The 18,390-nt window shown below is 43.7% G+C and overlaps 1 protein-coding gene across 1 annotated transcript in view; it reads left to right on the top strand.

The window, feature by feature from the left end:
* LOC139583295 (lanC-like protein 2) overlaps positions 1 to 18,390 on the top strand; it is a 51,031-nt gene that overhangs the window by 21,440 nt on the left and 11,201 nt on the right. The window contains exon 2 of the mRNA XM_071414203.1: positions 17,674 to 17,785. Within this exon, the coding sequence (XP_071270304.1) occupies positions 17,765 to 17,785 (21 nt within the window). The 5' untranslated portion in view covers positions 17,674 to 17,764. The remainder of the gene's footprint in view (positions 1 to 17,673; positions 17,786 to 18,390) is intronic.

Below are 18,390 nucleotides of genomic sequence, written 5' to 3'. Positions count from 1 at the left end.
AGGAGGGAAAAAGCCACTGAGTTATTTTGTTTTCCCCGTGGTGCTTGTTATACTGACTTCTCTCATTAGTTCTATCAATCAGGGCGGAGAAGGTTTTGTGATGGATGTGAGTCCAGATGGATCATGGGATACGGAGGCCTTAAGGCAACACTTTATCTGAGCCTAACTTTTTAACGTAGTTTCTCTGCAGTTATTTTGTGACTAGAATTTCATTATTCGGCTGTACAATAAAATATAATCCAACGTAGCCTAGTTACTGAGTATTTACAGTGTAATCAACCACAACCAATAAATACAACGTCCATGTAACTACACGGTATCAATGACAACAAGTAAGGCAAGGCGGGCTTACGAGTCACCATAGATTCCATTACGACTCCAGCCACCTATGGAAGCCAGCTTGTCCTAATCTCTCTCTTCGCCCATTAGTGTTGGAGGCTTCCAGAGACCATAGGACCATGTGTTGGATATGTCAACTATTCATTTGTTCTCTGAGTGTAAAGGAAGTAGCTTATCCTTTATCCCCAGTGGAGAGCAGTTAGAGCTCTGAGTTTTTTATTATCTTTGTTAATGTTCCTCTTGTGACAGTAACATCGTACCTCGCATCGTGTATATATATATATCCTCTCTGATTGGCCGCCCATTCATCATGTGTCTCTGGGGAGCAGGGCGACGATTGGGTGTAATGATGTCGCCCACAACCAGTGTCCCGGGTGCCCTGTGGGCCTTGTTCAAAGCTGGTTGGTAGGCTCCTCTACTGGTATGTATTAACGCCCCAGACCTGCCATGTTGCGTTCACCTATCCTGTCCTCTCCAATCCTCAGTAGAAGTACATGTTTTCTGTATCCTGCCCTCTTCCCCCTTTCAAACTCAGTCCAGGGGAAACATGCTGACAAGGTGCCAGGACTTCTCGCAGCACAATGAGGCTAGGGAGCAGGTACACACACACACACACACTAGAGATGTGACAAATGGACATGTTTGCTTAACGTTTAAACTGCCAGTTTCCCGTTAAAACGATAAGAAAACAACCCATAAAATTCCATGTCAATTCACAATAATGGTCCTATTACATTTGTCAGTTAGCAGACGCTCTTATCCAGAGAGACTTAGTGAGTGCATACGTTTTCGTACTGGCCCCCAATGGGAATCGAACCCACAACCCCTGGCGGTGCATGCCCCACGCTCTACTATCTAGCCACACAGGACTAGGGCGGGTAATGAAGTTATATCTGCTGTGACCCTTTACAGACGCAACACAGCTACAGTAACATGCAGATAGCTATAATTGATAACTTTTCAGACAATTTTTAAAATGTGCTGAGTCAGAAGAGACCTTTTCAGACAGTAGAATTCTTCTCTGGTATAGAATGTTCTATTGTTTCCCTGACAACAATAAACGTTGCTGATTGATGTTCTGCCGTGTTGTTTTTGTTGCTGTTAGCTAGATGTGTTTTAATGGTAGGGTAGCTAGATGTGTTTTAATGGTAGGGTAGCTAGATGTGTTTTTATGGTAGGGTAGCTAGGTGTATTTTCTTTCTACTAAATGTTTTGGTAAGTCACTGTATTACCAAACTTGAAAGTACTTTTTTAGGAGAGAGTGGTCTGCCCTCAGACAGGCTGCGTACAGCAGCTCCAGATGATTCGATTGACTGTTCCGGTTGCCTAGTGATGGACGTTAGTCCTGCTTCAGAAGCCTCATTCCTTTACAGACGAGTAAAATGCCTGTTCGTATCTCCAGAGAAGGATTTGTGTCTGCATTTAAACAGCCATAGTGTAGCCTACCCTAACAGACAAATACACGCCGTAGCGCTTTCAAGGGGCCACATTCCATTACGTCTGAAAGGGGTAATCAATACAGGCTACCGGTAGCCTATTGTCATTTCATAGTATAAGACAAAAACACCCCCAGCCAATCAGCAACGAAGAGGACCCCATGCTCGCAAGACTGGCCCAAAGGCCAGTGTGAAGGAGAGAGATGAGGTCCAGGTAGAACCGTGCAAATGGGGACTATGTCTTGTCTTGCATGCCGCTCAAATTCACCACAGTAGCCTAAAGTTTGCTTCTTCCTCTCTGGTTTTATGTAAATGACACCGCTTTCCCCAGGCCTTTCTAGCCTGTCGTCTTGTTACTCTATAACACGGAAAATCATGTTCTGTGATAACTGCACTGGGATTTAAATTATGTGGGACGGAGAAAACAGTTAAGGATTTTTTATTAACATTAAGGATCCCAACTTTGTTTAAACATTCACACCCCTAACACACACCGTAGGCATTTACAGCTAATATTACAGACCCATATGACCGCACAGGGAGGACTGCCACCAGCTAAACTATGTGTGTGTGTGTGTGTGTGTGTGTGTGTGTGGGTGGTGATGCAGGTGGACATGCTCTGCTACAACTATACAAGGACAAACATATGCACACCCATCTTCCTTTCCTCCTCCCTCCTTCTCTCTCTCTGTCTGGGTGTAATGTTCTCTAACAGTATCTCTCTCTCTCTGTCTGGGTGTAATGTTCTCTAACAGTATCTCTCTCTGTCTGGGTGTAATGTTCTCTAACAGTAGCTCTCTCTCTCTGTCTGGGTGTAATGTTCTCTAACAGTATCTCTCTCTCTCTGTCTGGGTGTAATGTTCTCTAACAGTAGCTCTCTCTCTCTGTCTGGGTGTAATGTTCTCTAACAGTCTCTCTCTCTCTCTGTCTGGGTGTAATGTTCTCTAACAGTAGCTCTCTCTCTCTGTCTGGGTGTAATGTTCTCTAACAGTATCTCTCTCTCTCTGTCTGGGTGTAATGTTCTCTAACAGTATCTCTCTCTCTCTGTCTGGGTGTAATGTTCTCTAACAGTATCTCTCTCTCTGTCTGGGTGTAATGTTCTCTAACAGTATCTCTCTCTCTGTCTGGGTGTAATGTTCTCTAACAGTATCTCTCTCTCTCTGTCTGGGTATAATGTTCTCTAACAGTATCTCTCTCTCTCTGTCTGGGTGTAATGTTCTCTAACAGTATCTCTCTCTCTCTGTCTGGGTGTAATGTTCTCTAACAGTATCTCTCTCTCTCTGTCTGGGTGTAATGTTCTCTAACAGTATCTCTCTCTCTCTGTCTGGGTGTAATGTTCTCTAACAGTATCTCTCTCTCTGTCTGGGTGTAATGTTCTCTAACAGTAGCTCTCTCTCTCTGTCTGGGTGTAATGTTCTCTAACAGTATCTCTCTCTCTCTGTCTGGGTGTAATGTTCTCTAACAGTAGCTCTCTCTCTCTGTCTGGGTGTAATGTTCTCTAACAGTATCTCTCTCTCTCTGTCTGGGTGTAATGTTCTCTAACAGTATCTCTCTCTCTCTGTCTGGGTGTAATGTTCTCTAACAGTATCTCTCTCTCTCTGTCTGGGTATAATGTTCTCTAACAGTATCTCTCTCTCTCTGTCTGGGTGTAATGTTCTCTAACAGTATCTCTCTCTCTCTGTCTGGGTATAATGTTCTCTAACAGTATCTCTCTCTCTCTGTCTGGGTATAATGTTCTCTAACAGTATCTCTCTCTCTCTGTCTGGGTATAATGTTCTCTAACAGTATCTCTCTCTCTCTGTCTGGGTATAATGTTCTCTAACAGTATCTCTCTCTCTCTCTGTCTGGGTGTAATGTTCTCTAACAGTATCTCTCTCTCTCTGTCTGGGTGTAATGTTCTCTAACAGTATCTCTCTCTCTCTGTCTGGGTGTAATGTTCTCTAACAGTATCTCTCTCTCTCTGTCTGGGTGTAATGTTCTCTAACAGTATCTCTCTCTCTCTGTCTGGGTGTAATGTTCTCTAACAGTATCTCTCTCTCTCTGTCTGGGTGTAATGTTCTCTAACAGTATCTCTCTCTCTCTGTCTGGGTGTAATGTTCTCTAACAGTATCTCTCTCTCTCTGTCTGGGTGTAATGTTCTCTAACAGTATCTCTCTCTCTCTGTCTGGGTGTAATGTTCTCTAACAGTATCTCTCTCTCTCTGTCTGGGTGTAATGTTCTCTAACAGTATCTCTCTCTCTCTGTCTGGGTGTAATGTTCTCTAACAGTATCTCTCTCTCTCTGTCTGGGTGTAATGTTCTCTAACAGTATCTCTCTCTCTCTGTCTGGGTGTAATGTTCTCTAACAGTATCTCTCTCTCTCTGTCTGGGTGTAATGTTCTCTAACAGTATCTCTCTCTCTCTGTCTGGGTGTAATGTTCTCTAACAGTATCTCTCTCTCTCTGTCTGGGTGTAATGTTCTCTAACAGTATCTCTCTCTCTCTGTCTGGGTGTAATGTTCTCTAACAGTATCTCTCTCTCTCTGTCTGGGTGTAATGTTCTCTAACAGTATCTCTCTCTCTCTGTCTGGGTGTAATGTTCTCTAACAGTATCTCTCTCTCTCTGTCTGGGTGTAATGTTCTCTAACAGTATCTCTCTCTCTCTGTCTGGGTGTAATGTTCTCTAACAGTATCTCTCTCTCTCTGTCTGGGTGTAATGTTCTCTAACAGTATCTCTCTCTCTCTGTCTGGGTGTAATGTTCTCTAACAGTATCTCTCTCTCTGTCTGGGTGTAATGTTCTCTAACAGTATCTCTCTCTGTCTGGGTGTAATGTTCTCTAACAGTATCTCTCTCTGTCTGGGTGTAATGTTCTCTAACAGTATCTCTCTCTGTCTGGGTGTAATGTTCTCTAACAGTATCTCTCTCTCTCTGTCTGGGTGTAATGTTCTCTAACAGTATCTCTCTCTGTCTGGGTGTAATGTTCTCTAACAGTATCTCTCTCTGTCTGGGTGTAATGTTCTCTAACAGTATCTCTCTCTGTCTGGGTGTAATGTTCTCTAACAGTATCTCTCTCTGTCTGGGTGTAATGTTCTCTAACAGTATCTCTCTCTCTCTGTCTGGGTGTAATGTTCTCTAACAGTATCTCTCTCTGTCTGGGTGTAATGTTCTCTAACAGTATCTCTCTCTGTCTGGGTGTAATGTTCTCTAACAGTATCTCTCTCTCTGTCTGGGTGTAATGTTCTCTAACAGTACTCTCTCTCTGTCTGGGTGTAATGTTCTCTAACAGTATCTCTCTCTCTCTGTCTGGGTGTAATGTTCTCTAACAGTATCTCTCTCTCTGTCTGGGTGTAATGTTCTCTAACAGTATCTCTCTCTCTGTCTGGGTGTAATGTTCTCTAACAGTATCTCTCTCTCTCTGTCTGGGTGTAATGTTCTCTAACAGTATCTCTCTCTCTCTGTCTGGGTGTAATGTTCTCTAACAGTATCTCTCTCTCTGTCTGGGTGTAATGTTCTCTAACAGTATCTCTCTCTCTCTGTCTGGGTGTAATGTTCTCTAACAGTATCTCTCTCTCTCTGTCTGGGTGTAATGTTCTCTAACAGTATCTCTCTCTCTCTGTCTGGGTATAATGTTCTCTAACAGTATCTCTCTCTCTCTGTCTGGGTATAATGTTCTCTAACAGTATCTCTCTCTCTCTGTCTGGGTGTAATGTTCTCTAACAGTATCTCTCTCTCTCTGTCTGGGTGTAATGTTCTCTAACAGTATCTCTCTCTCTCTGTCTGGGTGTAATGTTCTCTAACAGTATCTCTCTCTCTCTGTCTGGGTGTAATGTTCTCTAACAGTATCTCTCTCTCTCTGTCTGGGTGTAATGTTCTCTAACAGTATCTCTCTCTCTCTGTCTGGGTGTAATGTTCTCTAACAGTATCTCTCTCTCTCTGTCTGGGTGTAATGTTCTCTAACAGTATCTCTCTCTCTCTGTCTGGGTGTAATGTTCTCTAACAGTATCTCTCTCTCTCTGTCTGGGTGTAATGTTCTCTAACAGTATCTCTCTCTCTCTCTGTCTGGGTGTAATGTTCTCTAACAGTATCTCTCTCTCTCTGTCTGGGTGTAATGTTCTCTAACAGTATCTCTCTCTCTCTGTCTGGGTGTAATGTTCTCTAACAGTATCTCTCTCTCTCTGTCTGGGTGTAATGTTCTCTAACAGTATCTCTCTCTCTCTGTCTGGGTGTAATGTTCTCTAACAGTATCTCTCTCTCTCTGTCTGGGTGTAATGTTCTCTAACAGTATCTCTCTCTCTCTGTCTGGGTGTAATGTTCTCTAACAGTATCTCTCTCTCTCTGTCTGGGTGTAATGTTCTCTAACAGTATCTCTCTCTCTCTGTCTGGGTGTAATGTTCTCTAACAGTATCTCTCTCTCTCTGTCTGGGTGTAATGTTCTCTAACAGTAGCTCTCTCTCTCTGTCTGGGTGTAATGTTCTCTAACAGTATCTCTCTCTCTCTGTCTGGGTGTAATGTTCTCTAACAGTATCTCTCTCTCTCTGTCTGGGTGTAATGTTCTCTAACAGTATCTCTCTCTCTCTGTCTGGGTGTAATGTTCTCTAACAGTAGCTCTCTCTCTCTGTCTGGGTGTAATGTTCTCTAACAGTAGCTCTCTCTCTCTGTCTGGGTGTAATGTTCTCTAACAGTAGCTCTCTCTCTCTGTCTGGGTGTAATGTTCTCTAACAGTAGCTCTCTCTCTCTGTCTGGGTGTAATGTTCTCTAACAGTAGCTCTCTCTCTCTGTCTGGGTGTAATGTTCTCTAACAGTAGTCTCTCTCTCTCTGTCTGGGTGTAATGTTCTCTAACAGTATCTCTCTCTCTCTGTCTGGGTGTAATGTTCTCTAACAGTATCTCTCTCTCTCTCTGTCTGGGTGTAATGTTCTCTAACAGTATCTCTCTCTCTCTCTGTCTGGGTGTAATGTTCTCTAACAGTATCTCTCTCTCTCTGTCTGGGTGTAATGTTCTCTAACAGTATCTCTCTCTCTCTGTCTGGGTGTAATGTTCTCTAACAGTATCTCTCTCTCTCTGTCTGGGTGTAATGTTCTCTAACAGTATCTCTCTCTCTCTGTCTGGGTGTAATGTTCTCTAACAGTATCTCTCTCTCTCTGTCTGGGTGTAATGTTCTCTAACAGTATCTCTCTCTCTCTGTCTGGGTGTAATGTTCTCTAACAGTATCTCTCTCTCTCTGTCTGGGTGTAATGTTCTCTAACAGTATCTCTCTCTCTCTGTCTGGGTGTAATGTTCTCTAACAGTATCTCTCTCTCTCTGTCTGGGTGTAATGTTCTCTAACAGTATCTCTCTCTCTCTCTGTCTGGGTGTAATGTTCTCTAACAGTATCTCTCTCTCTCTGTCTGGGTGTAATGTTCTCTAACAGTATCTCTCTCTCTCTGTCTGGGTGTAATGTTCTCTAACAGTATCTCTCTCTCTCTGTCTGGGTGTAATGTTCTCTAACAGTATCTCTCTCTCTCTGTCTGGGTGTAATGTTCTCTAACAGTATCTCTCTCTCTCTGTCTGGGTGTAATGTTCTCTAACAGTATCTCTCTCTCTCTGTCTGGGTGTAATGTTCTCTAACAGTATCTCTCTCTCTCTGTCTGGGTGTAATGTTCTCTAACAGTATCTCTCTCTCTCTGTCTGGGTGTAATGTTCTCTAACAGTATCTCTCTCTCTCTGTCTGGGTGTAATGTTCTCTAACAGTATCTCTCTCTCTCTCTGTCTGGGTGTAATGTTCTCTAACAGTATCTCTCTCTCTCTGTCTGGGTGTAATGTTCTCTAACAGTATCTCTCTCTCTCTGTCTGGGTGTAATGTTCTCTAACAGTATCTCTCTCTCTCTCTGTCTGGGTGTAATGTTCTCTAACAGTATCTCTCTCTCTCTGTCTGGGTGTAATGTTCTCTAACAGTATCTCTCTCTCTCTGTCTGGGTGTAATGTTCTCTAACAGTAGCTCTCTCTCTCTGTCTGGGTGTAATGTTCTCTAACAGTATCTCTCTCTCTCTCTGTCTGGGTGTAATGTTCTCTAACAGTAGCTCTCTCTCTCTGTCTGGGTGTAATGTTCTCTAACAGTATCTCTCTCTCTCTGTCTGGGTGTAATGTTCTCTAACAGTAGCTCTCTCTCTCTGTCTGGGTGTAATGTTCTCTAACAGTAGCTCTCTCTCTCTGTCTGGGTATAATGTTCTCTAACAGTAGCTCTCTCTCTCTGTCTGGGTGTAATGTTCTCTAACAGTATCTCTCTCTCTCTCTGTCTGGGTGTAATGTTCTCTAACAGTAGCTCTCTCTCTCTGTCTGGGTATAATGTTCTCTAACAGTAGCTCTCTCTCTCTGTCTGGGTGTAATGTTCTCTAACAGTAGCTCTCTCTCTCTGTCTGGGTATAATGTTCTCTAACAGTAGCTCTCTCTCTCTGTCTGGGTGTAATGTTCTCTAACAGTAGCTCTCTCTCTCTGTCTGGGTATAATGTTCTCTAACAGTAGCTCTCTCTCTCTGTCTGGGTGTAATGTTCTCTAACAGTAGCTCTCTCTCTCTCTGTCTGGGTGTAATGTTCTCTAACAGTATCTCTCTCTCTCTCTCTCTCTCTGTCTGGGTATAATGTTCTCTAACAGTATCTCTCTCTCTCTCTGTCTGGGTATAATGTTCTCTAACAGTATCTCTCTCTCTCTCTGTCTGGGTGTAATGTTCTCTAACAGTATCTCTCTCTCTCTGTCTGGGTGTAATGTTCTCTAACAGTATCTCTCTCTCTCTGTCTGGGTGTAATGTTCTCTAACAGTATCTCTCTCTCTCTGTCTGGGTGTAATGTTCTCTAACAGTATCTCTCTCTCTCTGTCTGGGTGTAATGTTCTCTAACAGTATCTCTCTCTCTCTGTCTGGGTGTAATGTTCTCTAACAGTATCTCTCTCTCTCTCTGTCTGGGTGTAATGTTCTCTAACAGTATCTCTCTCTCTCTCTGTCTGGGTGTAATGTTCTCTAACAGTATCTCTCTCTCTCTGTCTGGGTGTAATGTTCTCTAACAGTATCTCTCTCTCTCTCTCTGTCTGGGTGTAATGTTCTCTAACAGTATCTCTCTCTCTCTGTCTGGGTGTAATGTTCTCTAACAGTAGCTCTCTCTCTCTGTCTGGGTATAATGTTCTCTAACAGTAGCTCTCTCTCTCTGTCTGGGTGTAATGTTCTCTAACAGTATCTCTCTCTCTCTCTGTCTGGGTGTAATGTTCTCTAACAGTAGCTCTCTCTCTCTGTCTGGGTGTAATGTTCTCTAACAGTATCTCTCTCTCTCTGTCTGGGTGTAATGTTCTCTAACAGTAGCTCTCTCTCTCTGTCTGGGTGTAATGTTCTCTAACAGTAGCTCTCTCTCTCTGTCTGGGTATAATGTTCTCTAACAGTAGCTCTCTCTCTCTGTCTGGGTGTAATGTTCTCTAACAGTATCTCTCTCTCTCTCTGTCTGGGTGTAATGTTCTCTAACAGTAGCTCTCTCTCTCTGTCTGGGTGTAATGTTCTCTAACAGTAGCTCTCTCTCTCTGTCTGGGTGTAATGTTCTCTAACAGTAGCTCTCTCTCTCTGTCTGGGTGTAATGTTCTCTAACAGTATCTCTCTCTCTCTGTCTGGGTGTAATGTTCTCTAACAGTAGCTCTCTCTCTCTGTCTGGGTGTAATGTTCTCTAACAGTAGCTCTCTCTCTCTGTCTGGGTGTAATGTTCTCTAACAGTATCTCTCTCTCTCTGTCTGGGTGTAATGTTCTCTAACAGTAGCTCTCTCTCTCTGTCTGGGTGTAATGTTCTCTAACAGTAGCTCTCTCTCTCTGTCTGGGTGTAATGTTCTCTAACAGTATCTCTCTCTCTCTGTCTGGGTGTAATGTTCTCTAACAGTATCTCTCTCTCTCTGTCTGGGTGTAATGTTCTCTAACAGTAGCTCTCTCTCTCTCTGTCTGGGTGTAATGTTCTCTAACAGTAGCTCTCTCTCTCTCTGTCTGGGTGTAATGTTCTCTAACAGTATCTCTCTCTCTCTCTGTCTGGGTGTAATGTTCTCTAACAGTATCTCTCTCTCTCTCTCTGTCTGGGTGTAATGTTCTCTAACAGTATCTCTCTCTCTCTCTCTGTCTGGGTGTAATGTTCTCTAACAGTAGCTCTCTCTCTCTGTCTGGGTGTAATGTTCTCTAACAGTAGCTCTCTCTCTCTCTGTCTGGGTGTAATGTTCTCTAACAGTAGCTCTCTCTCTCTCTGTCTGGGTGTAATGTTCTCTAACAGTATCTCTCTCTCTCTCTGTCTGGGTATAATGTTCTCTAACAGTAGCTCTCTCTCTCTCTGTCTGGGTGTAATGTTCTCTAACAGTATCTCTCTCTCTCTCTCTGTCTGGGTGTAATGTTCTCTAACAGTATCTCTCTCTCTCTCTCTGTCTGGGTGTAATGTTCTCTAACAGTATCTCTCTCTCTCTGTCTGGGTGTAATGTTCTCTAACAGTAGCTCTCTCTCTCTGTCTGGGTGTAATGTTCTCTAACAGTAGCTCTCTCTCTCTCTGTCTGGGTGTAATGTTCTCTAACAGTAGCTCTCTCTCTCTCTGTCTGGGTGTAATGTTCTCTAACAGTATCTCTCTCTCTCTGTCTGGGTGTAATGTTCTCTAACAGTATCTCTCTCTCTCTCTGTCTGGGTATAATGTTCTCTAACAGTATCTCTCTCTCTCTGTCTGGGTGTAATGTTCTCTAACAGTATCTCTCTCTCTCTGTCTGGGTGTAATGTTCTCTAACAGTAGCTCTCTCTCTCTCTGTCTGGGTATAATGTTCTCTAACAGTAGCTCTCTCTCTCTCTCTCTGTCTGGGTGTAATGTTCTCTAACAGTCTCTCTCTCTCTCTCTCTGTCTGGGTGTAATGTTCTCTAACAGTATCTCTCTCTCTGTCTGGGTGTAATGTTCTCTTACAGTATCTCTCTCTCTCTGTCTGGGTGTAATGTTCTCTAACAGTATCTCTCTCTCTCTCTCTCTCTCTGTCTGGGTGTAATGTTCTCTAACAGTATCTCTCTCTCTCTCTGTCTGGGTGTAATGTTCTCTTACAGTATCTCTCTCTGGGTGTAATGTTCTCTAACAGTAGCTCTCTCTCTGTCTCTGTCTCTCTCTGTCTGGGTGTAATGTTCTCTAACAGTATCTCTCTCTGTCTGGGTGTAATGTTCTCTAACAGTATCTCTCTCTCTCTCTGTCTGGGTGTAATGTTCTCTAACAGTATCTCTCTCTCTCTGTCTGGGTGTAATGTTCTCTAACAGTATCTCTCTCTCTCTGTCTGGGTGTAATGTTCTCTAACAGTATCTCTCTCTCTCTGTCTGGGTGTAATGTTCTCTAACAGTATCTCTCTCTCTCTGTCTGGGTGTAATGTTCTCTAACAGTATCTCTCTCTCTCTGTCTGGGTGTAATGTTCTCTAACAGTATCTCTCTCTCTGTCTGGGTGTAATGTTCTCTAACAGTATCTCTCTCTCTCTCTCTGTCTGGGTGTAATGTTCTCTAACAGTATCTCTCTCTCTCTGTCTGGGTGTAATGTTCTCTAACAGTATCTCTCTCTCTCTCTCTGTCTGGGTATAATGTTCTCTAACAGTATCTCTCTCTCTCTGTCTGGGTGTAATGTTCTCTAACAGTAGCTCTCTCTCTCTGTCTGGGTGTAATGTTCTCTAACAGTAGCTCTCTCTCTCTGTCTGGGTATAATGTTCTCTAACAGTAGCTCTCTCTCTCTGTCTGGGTGTAATGTTCTCTAACAGTATCTCTCTCTCTCTCTGTCTGGGTGTAATGTTCTCTAACAGTAGCTCTCTCTCTCTGTCTGGGTGTAATGTTCTCTAACAGTATCTCTCTCTCTCTGTCTGGGTGTAATGTTCTCTAACAGTAGCTCTCTCTCTCTGTCTGGGTGTAATGTTCTCTAACAGTAGCTCTCTCTCTCTGTCTGGGTATAATGTTCTCTAACAGTAGCTCTCTCTCTCTGTCTGGGTGTAATGTTCTCTAACAGTATCTCTCTCTCTCTCTGTCTGGGTGTAATGTTCTCTAACAGTAGCTCTCTCTCTCTGTCTGGGTGTAATGTTCTCTAACAGTAGCTCTCTCTCTCTGTCTGGGTGTAATGTTCTCTAACAGTAGCTCTCTCTCTCTGTCTGGGTGTAATGTTCTCTAACAGTATCTCTCTCTCTCTGTCTGGGTGTAATGTTCTCTAACAGTAGCTCTCTCTCTCTGTCTGGGTGTAATGTTCTCTAACAGTAGCTCTCTCTCTCTGTCTGGGTGTAATGTTCTCTAACAGTATCTCTCTCTCTGTCTGGGTGTAATGTTCTCTAACAGTAGCTCTCTCTCTCTGTCTGGGTGTAATGTTCTCTAACAGTAGCTCTCTCTCTCTGTCTGGGTGTAATGTTCTCTAACAGTATCTCTCTCTCTCTGTCTGGGTGTAATGTTCTCTAACAGTATCTCTCTCTCTCTGTCTGGGTGTAATGTTCTCTAACAGTAGCTCTCTCTCTCTCTGTCTGGGTGTAATGTTCTCTAACAGTAGCTCTCTCTCTCTCTGTCTGGGTGTAATGTTCTCTAACAGTATCTCTCTCTCTCTGTCTGGGTGTAATGTTCTCTAACAGTATCTCTCTCTCTCTCTGTCTGGGTGTAATGTTCTCTAACAGTATCTCTCTCTCTCTGTCTGGGTGTAATGTTCTCTAACAGTAGCTCTCTCTCTCTGTCTGGGTGTAATGTTCTCTAACAGTAGCTCTCTCTCTCTCTGTCTGGGTGTAATGTTCTCTAACAGTAGCTCTCTCTCTCTGTCTGGGTGTAATGTTCTCTAACAGTATCTCTCTCTCTCTGTCTGGGTATAATGTTCTCTAACAGTAGCTCTCTCTCTCTCTGTCTGGGTGTAATGTTCTCTAACAGTATCTCTCTCTCTCTCTCTGTCTGGGTGTAATGTTCTCTAACAGTATCTCTCTCTCTCTGTCTGGGTGTAATGTTCTCTAACAGTAGCTCTCTCTCTCTGTCTGGGTGTAATGTTCTCTAACAGTAGCTCTCTCTCTCTCTGTCTGGGTGTAATGTTCTCTAACAGTAGCTCTCTCTCTCTCTGTCTGGGTGTAATGTTCTCTAACAGTATCTCTCTCTCTCTGTCTGGGTGTAATGTTCTCTAACAGTATCTCTCTCTCTCTCTGTCTGGGTATAATGTTCTCTAACAGTATCTCTCTCTCTCTGTCTGGGTGTAATGTTCTCTAACAGTATCTCTCTCTCTCTGTCTGGGTGTAATGTTCTCTAACAGTAGCTCTCTCTCTCTCTGTCTGGGTGTAATGTTCTCTAACAGTATCTCTCTCTCTCTCTCTGTCTGGGTGTAATGTTCTCTAACAGTCTCTCTCTCTCTCTCTCTGTCTGGGTGTAATGTTCTCTAACAGTATCTCTCTCTCTCTCTGTCTGGGTGTAATGTTCTCTTACAGTATCTCTCTCTCTCTCTCTGTCTGGGTGTAATGTTCTCTAACAGTAGCTCTCTCTCTGTCTCTGTCTCTCTCTGTCTGGGTGTAATGTTCTCTAACAGTATCTCTCTCTCTCTCTCTGTCTGGGTGTAATGTTCTCTAACAGTATCTCTCTCTCTCTCTGTCTGGGTGTAATGTTCTCTTACAGTATCTCTCTCTCTCTCTGTCTGGGTATAATGTTCTCTAACAGTATCTCTCTCTCTCTGTCTGGGTGTAATGTTCTCTAACAGTAGCTCTCTCTCTCTCTGTCTGGGTGTAATGTTCTCTTACAGTATCTCTCTCTCTCTCTGTCTGGGTGTAATGTTCTCTAACAGTCTCTCTCTCTCTCTGTCTGGGTGTAATGTTCTCTAACAGTATCTCTCTCTCTCTGTCTGGGTGTAATGTTCTCTTACAGTATCTCTCTCTCTCTGTCTGGGTGTAATGTTCTCTAACAGTATCTCTCTCTCTCTCTCTGTCTGGGTGTAATGTTCTCTTACAGTCTCTCTCTCTCTGTCTGGGTGTAATGTTCTCTAACAGTAGCTCTCTCTGGGTGTAATGTTCTCTAACAGTATCTCTCTCTCTCTCTGTCTGGGTGTAATGTTCTCTTACAGTATCTCTCTCTCTCTCTGGGTGTAATGTTCTCTAACAGTAGCTCTCTCTCTGTCTCTGTCTCTCTCTGTCTGGGTGTAATGTTCTCTAACAGTATCTCTCTCTCTCTCTCTGTCTGGGTGTAATGTTCTCTAACAGTAGCTCTCTCTCTCTGTCTGGGTGTAATGTTCTCTAACAGTATCTCTCTCTCTCTCTGTCTGGGTGTAATGTTCTCTTACAGTATCTCTCTCTCTCTCTGGCTGGGTGTAATGTTCTCTTACAGTATCTCTCTCTCTCTCTGTCTGGGTGTAATGTTCTCTTACAGTATCTCTCTCTCTCTCTGTCTGGGTGTAATGTTCTCTTACAGTATCTCTCACTCTCTCTCTCTGTGTAGCTCTCTCTAGTTCTCTCTAGCTCTCTCACTCTCTCTCTCTGTAGCTCGCTCGCTCACTCTCTCTCTCGCTAGCTGTCTCTCTGTAGCTCTTTCTCTGTAGCTCGCTCTCTCGCTTACTAGCTCTATCTGTAGCTCTCTCGCTCTCTCTGTAGCCCTCTCTCTCACTCTCTGTGGCTCTGTCTGTAGCTCTGTCTGTCGCTCTCGCTCTCTCTCGATCTCTCTCTCTCTGTAGCTCTCTCTCTGTAGCACGCTCTCTCTATAGCACTCTCTCTTTCTGTAGCTCTCGCTCTCTGTAGCTCTCTCTGTGTAGCCCTCTCTGTCTCTCTGTAGCTCTCTCCGTAGCACACGCTCTCTCTCTGTAGCTCTCTCTGTAGCTCTCTCTGTAGCACACGCTCTCTCTCTGTAGCTCTCTCTGTAGCACACGCTCTCTCTCTGTAGCTCTCTCTCTTTGTAGCTCTCTCTGTAGCGCTCGCACTCTCTCTCTCTGTAGCTCTCTCTGTAGCTCTCGCTCTCTCTCTCTCTCTGTAGCTCTCTCTCTCTGTAGCTCTCTCTGTAGCACACGCTCTCTCTCTCTCTCTGTAGCTCTCTCTGTAGCTCTCTCTCTCTCTCTCTCTCTCTCTCTCTCTCTGTAGCTCTCTCTGTAGCTCTCTCTCTCTCTCTGTAGCTCTCTCTGTAGCGCTCGCACTCTCTCTCTCTCTGTAGCTCTCTCTGTAGCTCTCGCTCTCTCTCTCTCTCTGTAGCTCTCTCTCTCTCTCTCTCTGTAGCTCTCTCTGTAGCACACGCTCTCTCTCTCTCTCTCTCTCTCTCTGTAGCTCTCTCTGTAGCTCTCTCTCTCTGTAGCTCTCTCTGTAGCACACGCTCTCTCTCTCTCTCTCTGTAGCTCTCTCTGTAGCTCTCTCTCTCTGTAGCTCTCTCTGTAGCACACGCTCTCTCTCTGTAGCTCTCGCTCTCTCTCTCTGTAGCTCTCTCTGTAGCACACGCTCTCTCTCTTTGTAGCTCTCTCTGTAGCGCTCGCACTCTCTCTGTAGCTGTCTCTCTCTCTCTCTCTGTAGCTCTCTCTCTCTCTGTAGCTATGTAGTTCTCTTTCTGTCTGGCTCGTAATATTCTCTAACGGCAGACTTCTCCTCAGTAGGCCATGGTCTCTTTCGCCACAGAGCCAAATCAAAAAATATATTCTCTCTGACACTTGCCTCCTAATTCAGCTCTCTCCGTGTTCAGTAAAAACCATCAAGTGCAAATTGTTCACCACAGCTAAGTGTTTCTTGGGATAATAAACTTTGAGTCTGGGATTTCTATAGTCTCTTATGGAAATCCAGTGAAATATGGCTGACATTTTCCTTTACTACTGCCATTCTCTGACCAACCTGCTGCATGTAAAGTGAAAGTCTAACATTCTGGGACGTTTCAGAGCTGGGCAGTACGTTGTTTATATTATCATCAGATAATGGATTTTTACTGTGTAAACCGCTCTTTCACTCTCCTTGTATTTTTACATTTTAGTCATTTAGCAGACGCTCTTATCCAGAGCGACGTACAGTAGTGAGTCTATACTTTTTTCGCACTGGTCCCCCATGGGAATCGAACCTACAACACTGGCTTTGCAAGCGCCACGCTCTACTAACTGAGCCACACAGGACTTCTCTGTCTTATGTCACGACGTGCCCCCCCCCCCCCCCCCCTCACTCTCCCCAGCACAAGTTTTCTGACTATACGGCAGGTCATAAACACCTGGTAGAAACTGCCATGCAGTATTGAGGGAGAGAGTCTGACTATACGGCAGGTCATACATACCTGGTAGAAACTGCCATGTGGTATTGAGGGAGAGAGTCTGACTATACGGCAGGTCATACATACCTGGTAGAAACTGTCATGTGGTATTGAGGGAGAGAGTCTGACTATACGGCAGGTCATACATACCTGGTTGAAACTGTCATGTGGTATTGAGGGAGAGAGTCTGACTATACGGCAGGTCATACATACCTGGTAGAAACTGCCATGTGGTATTGAGGGAGAGAGTCTGACTATACGGCAGGTCATAAACACCTGGTAGAAACTGCCATGTGGTATTGAGGGAGAGAGTCTACTAGAACAAAGATCTTCTCTTAGTTCTAAACTCCTAAATCCCCAAAATGGGAGAATTAAACAATATTTATATGTTTGAGAATGTGGGAATGGTGCGTGGACATTTAAGGGACAGTCATGACGAGTGTGTTTCATTTGGTGATCTCATGAAGGACAGGAAACACACATTACTGTATCTCTTAAAGTGGACATTTCCCAGCTGTCAGGTTTACATCTAAATATTGTGAAACGTATGTGATTAAACATGAAACTATTTGTGAAAAGATGTAATGTGATGTTAACCTTCTAAATGAGAGTATGGATTGTCATATAAAGATTAACTAGTCAGTGGGCCACACCCCCGTGAGCCCAGACATCACATTAGGCGTCATAGAACCGCCCATTTTTCCACGAGTATAAAACACCATCCTACAAAAATATACATTAAGTCAGAGAACGTCAGTACAGAGTCCCCACATTGGAATGGCTACAATTCTATAGGACACGGAGACCATAATGCTATAGTTTTGGCTACACGGCTGGAAATGGTTAAACTCTGACACTATCGATCACTACAGAATAAGAGCAAATCTTAGACATATAATTACTAGTCTGCAGCTAGAAGTCTAGAACGGGAAAACCAACAACCTCCGAAACATCTATTCTATGAGAATGGTACTCTGAAGTATCCATTCTAACCACTTACAACCACAAAAGACATTGTGACTTCTGGGAAAGTTAACCAGAGACTCTGATGAACTCTACAGGATGATTGAGTGTTTTCAACGGAGAGACAACAACGACATACGGGCATGAATATATACATTGCAATTATTCTCGAAAGAGCGGCCGTTCATGTGGCAAAGGATTAGCATTTTAATTATTAGAATTATACACTGTGTGTAGTGGATCCATTTTGTCTTTCCCACTCTCTCAGTCCCCACCCCTTTCCTTTGTCTACCAAGCTGTCATATCGGCTTAGTCCACTAGGTACTTTTCTATCATTGTTAGTAACCAATATCTATTGTTTTCTGTAATTCTGTGTGATTATTTAGTTAGTAAATAAATAATTAAGCCAATTTGTATATTGCTGATTCATGATTTTGGCTAGGGTTCGTGCAGATATTCAAGGGTTTGCGACGTTTGTAACGAGAACTGATGAGGTAACAATTAATAATCATTAATGGAAGACTAATTGATAAGATTTTAAAATATCTGAAGAGTTGTATTCGGGAAATTATAACTCTAAACATTTTCCCATGGTGCCTCGATTTCCTAGTTAATTCATGTTTACTTGATTAGTTTAATCACGTAATAATTAAACCTATGTAATTGATAATATACAGCCTTCACATTTAATGATAGAGAGGTGTGTTCTCTCTCTCTCTCTCTCTCTCTCTCGAACGAACGAACGAACGAACGAACGAACCGGAAGGTCCTATCTGATTTGGTGTGGACTGCTCGGGAAACTACCCCTCGTCGCTAATCAACGAGACGGACCGGCTGGTGCTCCGGGGCTTGTGCACATGCTCATCGTGGCACACAAGGTGAGGGACAGAAACCCACACCACGTCTCACGTGGTAAAGACACAACATGTACTGTTGTGTTGGTTGTTCAAATAGCCAACAGGCACAAATTCCCAGAGACTCAAAACCACACTCCTCTCTTTAGCATAGCTCTCTAACCCTCACGAGTACACTCTAACCCTCACGAGTACACTGTTACCCTCACGAGTACACTCTAACCCTCACGCGTACACTCTAACCCTCACGCGTACACTCTAACCCCCACGAGTACACCGTTACCCTCACGAGTACACTCACTCAATATTAGGGCTCATTCGTTTTCCTTATATCAATATCCCCCTAACCCCACCAGTTGACATCACTGAGCTGCTCTTCCATATGGAGGAGAGCGGTAGTGAACCAGGTTCTCTCCAGCTCTACCACTGTTACATAATTGCATGGAATCACCCAGAGGAAAGAGAATTAAATCTATAGCCAGAGGTAATGAACCTAACGACTCCTGCTGCATCTCAATGGCTCTGTGGCGCCTCACAGGATAAATCCACAATCCACAGTGCCACCTAGTGGATATTAAGCGTACTGCAGGACCATGGCCCCTATTCACAAAGAGTCAGAGTAGGAGTGC

Source organism: Salvelinus alpinus, chromosome 8, assembly GCF_045679555.1.
Source record: "Salvelinus alpinus chromosome 8, SLU_Salpinus.1, whole genome shotgun sequence".
Taxonomy (NCBI): Eukaryota; Metazoa; Chordata; class Actinopteri; order Salmoniformes; family Salmonidae; genus Salvelinus; species Salvelinus alpinus.
The sequence above is the reverse complement of the archived record's forward strand: the minus strand, read 5'-3'. Positions and strand labels throughout refer to the sequence as shown.